The 10,849-nt window shown below is 40.3% G+C and overlaps 1 protein-coding gene across 1 annotated transcript in view; it reads right to left on the reverse strand.

Annotated features, from left to right (window-relative positions):
- Positions 1 to 10,849, reverse strand: part of ULK4 (unc-51 like kinase 4) — a 672,597-nt gene that overhangs the window by 181,341 nt on the left and 480,407 nt on the right. The window contains exons 31-32 of the mRNA XM_012652718.1: positions 8,386 to 8,552; positions 1,616 to 1,714 (exon numbers count right to left, since the gene is read on the reverse strand). Coding sequence (XP_012508172.1) covers positions 1,616 to 1,714; positions 8,386 to 8,552 — 266 coding nt within the window. The remainder of the gene's footprint in view (positions 1 to 1,615; positions 1,715 to 8,385; positions 8,553 to 10,849) is intronic.

Genomic DNA, 10,849 nt, shown 5'->3' on the forward strand with positions numbered 1-10,849 from the left:
CTGTGGATTCTATCCTTTACCATTATAGAATCCTTCCCCTTGTCCTGTTAAAGGTTTTTTGCATTAAACCTTATACCTAATATAAGAAAACATTTAGAAAGAAAATATAAAATAGAAATAAAGACCGATGGAAAGTTTTTACAGTAAGTCTGAACGGAAAAAATTCACCCATTAAAAAAATCTTAGGATGTGGCAAACACCAAAACCTTGTCTACAAGATATGCATGCCAAATGGAGTGTCCTAAAAATTTTATCTATAATGGACTATTCATCTGTCTTTCTTAAGCTATTTTTCTTTTTTTTAATCTTTTTTTTTGCCATAAATATAAATATTGTCCTACATACCACACATTGCATCGGTTTACTTATATGTAATAAGGCTGTTTTGAGTCCTTTATATGTCCCTAAAAAGTAGGTTGCTTGTGTTAGTCTTTCTTTTCTGTTCACAGGAGCCTGATTTGTTTCCTGTCCTCTACCTGTGAGAGAGCTGGCTGTCAGGACTCAGCCCTTGTATGCTGAGCTGGAGTGGTTAGCTTTGCTATTTGCCCTGTAACTTCATGCAAAGTTCTACCCAAAGATCCTTCCTCTTTGTCAGGGGCATGTCCAGTTCCCTGGGGTTTTGGGTTGTTCCATCACTTCACTGTGAGCCCTCTGGCTACTTTTTTGTGACTGCTCTATTCCTTATATGCTATTATTTAATATAACTCAGTATTGGTTGATTTTTTTCCCCTTTTTCTTTCTCTCTCATTTGAACCAAACCATTACTTGTTGAATATAATTAAGTCTACAGAACTATTTATCTAAACTGCATTTGTCTTCTTCTGAGCCATAGGGTGGGAAAAGGCAAATCCTAGCAGTCTTTACAGAACTAAAGAGCTGTCTGCCTGCTTCTGCGAGGGGTGGAGGCATCAGTGATACACTTCCCCAGGTTACTTGCATGCCTAGCCTAGTTCTTGTAGCCACAAATATGGAGAGGTTCTCGTGACACTTACGGAGTTTCATCAACTGACCTCACTGGCTGAGTGCTTTGTCCAAGGATGGGAGTCATGTGTCTACGCAGTGGGCCCTTTTTAAGTTTCGCTAAAACTATTTAGTTTGTCCAAACTCCAAATTTCTTTTGGGCTCTTTTCACATATTCAGTGGTCTTGTATAGTCTTACCTGTTTTTATTTAATTTCACTTATTTCATTTCATTTCTGCTGAGTTTGAGGCCCTAGGTCTGGGCCTGTGCTTTCACATTTCTGGGGAGTCCTGTGTGCCGAATATAATTCTAAAATATCTTTCGGAAAGGGAATTGATTCCCATGACGATTTCTTCTTCCTTCTTGGAATTCATTTGTTTCATTTGTTGAATTTTTTACCTCATGTTTGTTAAGTAATTAGATTTGAGACTCTGCCTTACTTAAATATCTATTTAAATGACTGATAAGCCACACCTGGTTTTAAAATAAAGTAGAAATTTAGTATTTCCAGGCCAAATAATCTTCTGAAATTTCTTTTGGTTCTGGTTTTGAAGGGGAGGAAAATAACATAGAAACTCAAGATATCATGAAATTCAAATAAAATTACTTCTACCTCAGTGATATTCTGAAAGACACACAAACAGGTGACCCTTACCAGCGGGATGAGCAGGCTAATGAGGTCTGTCAGAGGTTTGCCGAGCAGCAGCAGGTCTTCTGCGGCCTGAGTGTCCCCTCCTGAGCCAGACTTCTGGGCCTGAACCAGGGGAAAGAGAAATTAAAGGGGGTTTTAGTGATTCGTCAACTTGGCCGTAGGAGACAGGTCCACTCAGTCTAGCAGATGAAAGGGGCTAAGGAAGCATTCTACTTCCCTGCCCCTGAGTACAGAACAGGCAGAGGCCCCAGAAGAGACATTATGCTTTGTTTTAACTCAACAAAGAGTGTACGCATTGCCACTGCCACCAGCTCAGGCTACACGGGCAGACCTGGACAGCCCATAGATCCAGCAATAGCAAGGGCTGTTGCTGGAGGAATGATGGTGATGTCCCACATCCTGCGGTGGGTAAGCGCTTCATCTTTCCAACTGTCCTGAGACTAGGTGCTGTTATCCCCATTTTTCAGGTGAGAAAACTGAAGTTTAGAAAAGCTAAGTAGTTTGTGTAAAATCCCACAGATAACGAGTGTCAAAGCTAGAGGACAAACCCAGGCCATCTGACACCAAGTCACAAACGCTAATCTCCTCTGGGCATTTTTATGCACATTATATGATACATATTAAATGCATTCTGCTGTGCTTTCAACCTATGTGTGCATGCACACGCTCAGATAACATCTAGAATATTTGTCCAATGTATCACTGCATGAATAGACTTCAAATATGGGTCTATGTTCCTTAGAATGCGTAGGCTTAAACCGCAATGAAAGTAAGAAATGAGTGAGTGATTTTTACTTTAAGTGTGTCTTCTCCTAAGAGTTCTATAGAACTGTCTAATTCCAAAGGAGTTGAATAGAAATGAATAATTTTATACTGAAAAAAGGAACCGGTTACTTATTTTGTTTGCTATAATATGTATACTATAGTATATACGCATTTCACTCACTCTTCTCTTTTTATTTTACTCAGAGACAAAACCACTTTTAGATAATGACCTTTGCTGGGGGCTGTCAGAGCAGGCTGCAGGCTGCCTGGCCTTGGGTCATTAACCTGGACTCCAGGGTCCTTCTCATAAATGCCTAGTTTCCTTCTGCACTTCTGGCCTATGGACAGAATTTCAATTGCCTGCATTCTCTGGTTCAAAAGGACTTGACTGAAAATCAGATGCCTTATCTTTTAACAACTTGCACCTCTCTATAGCTAAAAGGAATAATGGCAATCATTAGCTTGGAGTTCCCTCTCCCCCTGCCTCCCTGACTGTTATCTGAAAGGTGGAATTTCCTCCCAAAAAACAATGTGCAGCACTATCCTAGAGGCCTGAACCTTTCTGAATCTTGACTGTTGATCCCTTGCCCTCTGACGCACAATCGAACATGGAATATCAGCCTTTTCACATTAACACATTCTTCTTTAGAGTGGATTGATTCCCTCTTGAGTGAGATAAGCAGTCTTGCAAATCAGGACGGAGGCAGCAAGGCAGCAGTGAGGGGCATGGTGCCACTGCTTCCTCTCCAAACATCTATGAGCAAGCCCATGGGGCCACAGAACAAGCACACACTAGGGGACTTTTCCCACTAGGATACCTAGTGGTCCTCTAGAGCCTCCAAGATTGGCAGTCATTTGTTATTGTTACCAAGAAATACCCAGACCCTGCCCACCAGTATTCATGTACCATCTCCTTGCAAAGTTGCCAAGGGTTCCAGAAGAAAGGGAAGGCTGCAGCTTTGCACAACAGAGAGGTGTACAACAGGAATGCATTAGAAATTCGACTCTTTTCACCGAAGTATTGGTTCACAGCAGAAGCTCTGTGCAGCAATAAACACTGAAGCACAGAAACAAATGCAGTGGCCCAGCCCTAACTCTCCTCTCAGTCTCTCTCCAATTCTCCAACATCACACTCCCTCAGGTCAGTCTCCTGACCCCCAGATCTATATATAGCCTTCTTTGCACATTTTGCACAGGGCTTCTCTCTCTGCCATGACATCACCACTGCCCTCTCCAACCGCCTTTGCCTCTGGACCCATTGAGCCCTTTCCAGAACTCACTGCCTTTTGTCATTGCTGTGTGGACTTAACCCACTCCTAGCCACCCAGTGTTCTTTATTCCCCTCAGCTGTTACAGTCCAGGCAAGAAAGGATGGCAGCCTGGGCCAGGGGAGTAGGGAGTAGCGGCAAGGTTTAGGAGAAGTAATTAGACTTGTGAGATATTTAAGGAAAATCTGCATTATTTGGTGACAGATTAGATGCAGGACATGAAAGAGGGAAATTTTAAGAATGACGCCCAGGTCTCTGGTTTCCACAGTAAGGTGAGAGGGGCAAGTTGCTGGCAGGGGAATGGATCTGGGAGGCAAATGCTGAGTTTAGTTTTGGACCATGGGACATTCCATGGTTATACTGAGCAAGCTGCTGGATATACGACTAGTGATCTCAGAGGAGAACTCTGGGTGGAAATATAACTTTAATAGTCTCAAACATATACAACCTAGAAATGTTAACTCATGAACCATATTTAATATTAAATGGCAATCAGCATTACCTAAAATGAGATAAGAGAATACAGCTAATTTCTCGGCATAAACAAAAAGGCCAGGTATAATTCTCTTACATCTAGCATTGCCATTAATGCATGAATCTCATACACAGAGATGGGGACTCAACAGAGGTTTGCTGAATAAACACAGAGGTAAGACATCTGCAGAGAATGAGAGACAGTCAATTCCTTAAGAAGTTCCTCTACCTCGAGCAGGTCAAACACACACTGGAGTGTAACTGTCTATGAGGTGGCCTGGGCCAATTCAATCAAACACTCACTGTACTCCCCAAACACCACCATGTGCAAGCTTGTGATGCAGAGATGAACATGACTCAGTCCCCACTCTCTAGGATCTCACAGTTTAATTAAAAGGATGAGAAGGTTCCAAATAACTGTGCAAACAGCAGAATGTGAAAACTGCTATCAATAGAGGTAGAAACACATTTGGAAGGCAGGGGAAAGTAGGCGAATGTGACAATTGACTTTACCATATGGATGGTGAGGATGAGGTCTACAGGCAGTAATATGGAGTGCAGATATCTCAGGTGCTGGAAATTTTATGAGGAAAGGAAAGGGAATGACTGGGTAGAGGATCCATCTAGAAAATGGCAATGCAACCGTTTGCTTGGGATATGGGCAGCATGGAGGACTTGCACGTGAGGCTGGGAAGGCTCCCTGGGCTGGGATCATGTAAGGCCTCGAATGTCTTGGCAAGGAGTCAGAAAGTTTTATCATAGATATAACTCAATGAGGTGTCACTGAGTTTTTAAAGTAGGGGAGAGATGTGATCAGGATTATGGGTTATGGCAGAACAATCTCATCTTCATTCAACTACTAGATAGAGGGTAGCTCATGGGGAAAAGCTAAAAGAGGAAGGCCATGAAGAAGTCAAATTGGATAATTCCAAGAAATACTGAAAAGAGAGACTACAGCCCCTTACCACGGATAGCTTTTACTTGTGTGTTGGACTACGAAAGACGCAGTGGCCACATTTCAGTCTTTCAACAGTACCAACACATCTGCAATTTGACAGCAGTTTAACTGTCCTACTGTCAGGAGAATCACACAACAAGCTTCCCTAGACCACCTCAGAAATGACAGGTAAGGCCCAGATTGGGAGGTGAGGTGATCTGGATTATAATAATAAATAGTTATCTTCCCTAGAAAAGCCCTTCTTAACCTCAAACTGGGCTTGGCGCCCTCTCCCACCACCCATTCTGCAGCACCCCGTACCTTTCAATTGTTGCACTTTCATGCATGTAATAAGATGAAGATTTGCTTCATCATTTGTGTATCGACAATCTTCCCTCCTAAACTGTAAGCTCCCTGAGAGCTAACACCCTTTCTCTCTTGATCTCTGCTGAAAATATAGGTGCTTAGTCCTATGCTAGGCTCATAAGTGCAAAATAAAACAACAATAACTCATAAGCCTGCTAGGAGGTATTTTAGTAAATATGAACTGAGTGCCCTTCCATGCAGCAGGCACAGACGTGAGGCAGTCATGGCCCACAGAAAGCCCCTGTAAACAAGAAGGTGAGCACCTTTCTTCTTGTTGGTATTCATGATATAGCAAGCACTTATGGTTTCCCTTCTCTGGGCGAGGTAATACATTTTATATTTATATATATGAGTACATATATTTTGTTCTCTCATTTAAGTCTCACAGTAACCCTGCAGAGTAGTTATCACATCTACGTTAGATGAAGAAACTGATACTCAGATGAAGTAACTTGTTCAAGGTCATACAGGTGAAAAGTAGGGTGCCTGGGATTTGATCCAAGGCATTCCAGGCTGCAAGGCCCACATGCCCCACTACACCGGTGGGTCTCAAGGGCATTATTTGTCTCCACCTCTGTAGCTTTTACACAAGACACCCAGAGGATGAAACTGGGACCAATTCTGAATCACAGTGCAGGGTCGGGGAAGGGACTGAACTCGTGATTGATAGAGATTCTGACACCTGCCTGCCCCCCTCCCCAGCACACATACCTGCAGCATACCATTCTCCTCCCTGGAAAAGAAAGGTGCCTCATAAACCTGAGCACTATTATAATTTTAAATACTGGCCTCCCTCAATTCTTTGACTTAAAAGAAGCTCCTATTAGAAGTAGATAAAGGTTTTGAGTGTAGAAGAATCCCCAGTGTGAGAAGTATGTTTATAAACAGAAGCAGTGACTTCAGGTTTTGGAAAGCACTTATCCATGTTTCAGGTGGATGTGTCTTTGATGCACATTCTATTTCTTTTCCCAACTCTTCTTTTTTTTTTTCCTCCAGGCATGAAGGAAGTAACTCTTCCCAACTCTTTCCTCTAATTCAGCCTCAAGAACTCTACCTCTTTCAGACTAATGCCAGGTATCATGAAGATCAAAGTCAGTGGTCAAGCCAAAAGCACTACGTGGCAGATATTATGAGGGAGGATTTAGAAAGATGACAGCAGTAAAATGGACAGTGTATGGAAGAATATGAAAAAAATTAAAAACACTGATCTATGGGCAAACTAGCAAACTGAAAAAAGAGAATTATAAAATATTTTAGATTAAAGAGTTCTCTTTTAAACACCCCCTGAATATCTAGCTTATCGCTTATAATAAAAGATTTCTACCATTCTGGAGATTTTTAACTTCTGATCCTTTTTAAATCTACAACCTACAAGACAATCTTTTACAGATTGGTATCATCAAAGCATCTTGTGAGAGTAACTAGTAACTACATCTCAAAGAATTACATAAAACTACCACTGTGGAAACTGAAATAAGAAACAATGTTGATATTTGATAGTATAATGTGACTGTAATCAACAAAAAGTTAGGGTACACTTTAAAATAACTAGAAGTGGGGAATTAGAATGTTCCTAACACAAAGAAATGATAAATGCCTGAGGTGATGGATACCGCAATTACCATGATTTAATTCACACTGTATGCCTGTATCACAACATCACATGTACCCTATAAAGATACACCACTATTATGTACCCATAAGAATTAAAAATAAAAAAATTTAAAAAATTTTAAAAATTAAAATAAACAATGTTCTCTGAAGAGATTTACTAGAAAAGAGAGGAAAAGATAGGAGAAATGCATAATTCAGGGTTTCATAAGTACAACGCTTTACTGTTAATTTAGAATTATTACAGATGAGCAAATAAGAGCAATGGGTAATTCAAAATCCATGTTAATCTACTGGCTTTTCAGTTTGGGTTAAATACTCAGTAACTACCTGCCATATTTGCTGAGGGGATCTTGGAGTTATTTATTAAACCATATTAGACAAGCTAAATACTTGACCAGCTTAACTGGTGGTAAAAGCTACCATTTATCATAATGATGAATAGCAGAGCTCAAGCAGTGCCTAGGGATTCATTCTTGGCTCTGCTACTGTGACTCCTGGCAACCTATCAAAACAATTTGGTTTCAACTTGAGCTTCTACATCTATCCAGGCTAGAGGCTACCATCGGATGTACATCTCTTGCAATTTTATCAGGATTTTAAACATAACAATGACTTCACATTGGCCATGTGCCTTACACTTGATCTAAGCATAAGCTGACTCAGTTGGTTAGAGAGAACATTAAATGAAACAGGCATGGGGAGGCATCTAACACAGAAGGTATTCAATAAAACCACATCCCCCTCCCTCCCTCCCTCCTTCCCTCCTTCTCTCCTTCCTCTAAATAAATATAGGTTACAATTTAGGGCAAATTGACTTTTTCCATAATCATTGAATATACCTCTAAGCCTCAAAGCCATCTCACAATTCCATGTCATCAGTCATAAGGGAAAAAAAGCAGTTTACATGTTGCGTATATAGGTATATGTGTATACAAATACATATATGTACGTATTTGTGTATAAACTCTCAATCCATTGTTCCCAGCAAGCTGACCCAGCCTGCTGAGGGTGGGCTAGAGCACCGTCTCTGGACACGAAAGGCTGCACACTACTTGACCAACCACAGGTTGCACCTAAGGCAAATGTTCTTGGTCAGGAGCAGTTTCCCAACTAATGCTAAGTCTTTGCTTACTAGGCCTCTCCTGTTTTCCCTTGAGATTTTGTGATCAAATTTTCTGTTCTTGACAGTGGTTACTCAGGTATGGCTTTTTGGTAGACTCTTTCTGTAGGATGATATGTTCTTTTAAAAAAAATACAGACACACTAGAGGAAGATTAGAAAGAGGAGAATGAAAGGGAAGTGTGACAAGGAGTAGGGCTGCTCAAGACACAGGAAAAGAGATCCTCTACCTGCAAGGCCAGCCGTACGATACTGGACGTGTAGGTCAGCATGCCGTGCAAAATATCAAGCAGGGAAAACAGCAGTGCGGCCGCCATCTCATTGTTGTTTTTATTGTTCATATCCAAGCACAGTGTGGCAGTTTCAGTGAACAGGTTACAGACATGAGTGACAAGTCCTGAGGGTAAAAGAGGAGAAGGAAAAAACACTCATCACAAATTATAAAAATAGTATGTCGTATGGGGAGGCATTCTTACTCTATGTTGCATAAACCCTAAGCAGTAATTAAACTGTATTCCTACCAGATTCACTGGGGAAAGTTGTTTAAAATGCAGGTTTCCAGGCCTTACTCCCAGAGAGCCTGCTCAGAAGCCTGGGATGCAGTCTGGGAATATATTTGTTAAAGAAGTTTCCCAAGTGATTTTGATGCAAGGATTCCCAAAACCACACTTTGAGAAACACAATCCTACAGGAGCAGGCTTCACAGGGTCTGAGGATTCCCAGACACTGAAGAAAAATATTTTGTATACAAATATGCTGTCCCCAAATTCTCGTTTGTAGGCAGCATTCTTCAGCGTATGAATCAGGGACCATGTTGACCCAGTGGTCTGGTCTCTCAAGGGGTCTACAAGTAACTGGGTGGTTTTAAGAGCATAAAGCAATGAAGCAATTTTTTTCTCATGTATTTCAAAATTATCAGATTATAATTTTTAAAAATTTGATATTTAGAAATTTCTAGGTTCTATCATTTTGTCTCTACAAACCTCACATTAACAGTATAGTTGGTCTTCACTAACTTTTAGTTAGATGTAGTCTGTCACGACAAATATATTTTCACATTTTGGGGGCATTATTGTTTACATCTGGATTGATGTTTTTATTGTTACTATTATATAGCATTACCCTTTGAATTCACAAAAATTAAATACAAAAAAAGTGAAAATACAACATGAAATAACGTTATAAACCTAAATGATGAATGAGACTTTTACCATCAGTAATGCATGAATCCAAATGTTTCAAAAAGAAAAGTAAATCTTCAAAGATGAATATTTTACACAAGGAGATGGGGGAAAAAGCATGGTAAGGAAGTCTGACGTGTATTAAAAGTTGGATTTTATTGGACCTGCAATCCACTTGTCCCTAGTCCCCAAGCACAGACGTTCAAGCTTTGGCGTATCTTCCATGCAGCATGCTTCCAGCAAACCAATCTAGTTTTCCCAACAATTGCAAAATAATTCTTAGACTGCGAAAGTAACTAACTTTGTCACTAAAGGCAGAGATATGTCACAATTACAGAGGCATCATTCAAAGCTCTACTTCTCGTGGCAAAAACAGGTATAAGTCACAGAGTTGCTAAGATGCCTTAAATAAAAACAAACAAAACAAAACAAAAAAAACCCCCAAGTTTCAAGGCTGAAGATGAATATACTTCAACAAACAGTAGAATGAATTATTGTCAAAATTTCTTTATCAAATGACGAGGTCTGATAGCACATATCATCTGTGACACACAGTGCAGAAAAGCAATTACTACAGCATGCGTGTTACACCACCAAGCATTTTCCTTAGAGCTACAATGAATCACCCACATGCATGCTATGAATCAACACTTGGCATCTAAGAGCTGTAGATAGGGCAGAAGGGCTGAAAAACAGAGTACTTAGTAGATACATGCCACAAGAGAAGATGTTTTCCTTTTGGGGCTCCTGATGACTTTGTGACACATCATGCAGGTGAAACGTGAAGGGGGCGAGTATGAGTCCTGGTGAAGTCCAGCCCTGTGAGCAGCAGAAAAGGACCTGGCTCTTCAGGAGGCAGAGGTGGGCCCCTGAGCACCATGTACACACTGCTTGATTCAGAGTAAATAGCTGGCAGGCAGCAATGTTCTTCCTGATCTTCATTCAGTCTTCAAGGAAGGAGTGGAAAGGATGAATGCAATCAAATCCCTGCTGGTAAGGAATGTCTTTCCAGCCTGCTATGTAAAACGCAGGCAACAAATACCAAACTCTGATTTTACACACTGAAGTCACCAGCTCCCAGCAGAAGGATGTCAGATAAGATTAGAAATAAAGTATGAGATAAAAATATTTCTTCACAACAGGGATAATGCCATAAAAACTCATTATTTTAAGTGGCCTATCTCAGCCATATTTTCAACATTTTTCATAGCTAGAACTTTTGCTTTAGGGTCAAAATGCATGTTTTTCATGTTTAAATTTTTATTATGGAAAAAAAAGATATGAGACAGTTCTGTAAAATGATCCTCCATTATCCTTTTCAACAATTTTGTCTATCTTGTTTTATCTTTTTAAAAAATATTTAAGCAAATACCAGATATCATTCCATTTCTCCTGTAAACTCTTCCGTATAGTCTAACAGATAAAGAATCTTTTAATTACAATGCCACTGCCATTTAATAAAACCAACATATTTCTAAATACAGTCCTCAACTGTCTCAAAACTTTTTTTTTT

The sequence above is a fragment of the Propithecus coquereli genome, unplaced genomic scaffold, assembly GCF_000956105.1.
Source record: "Propithecus coquereli isolate 6110/MARCELLA unplaced genomic scaffold, Pcoq_1.0 Scaffold1, whole genome shotgun sequence".
In the NCBI taxonomy this organism is placed as follows: domain Eukaryota; kingdom Metazoa; phylum Chordata; class Mammalia; order Primates; family Indriidae; genus Propithecus; species Propithecus coquereli.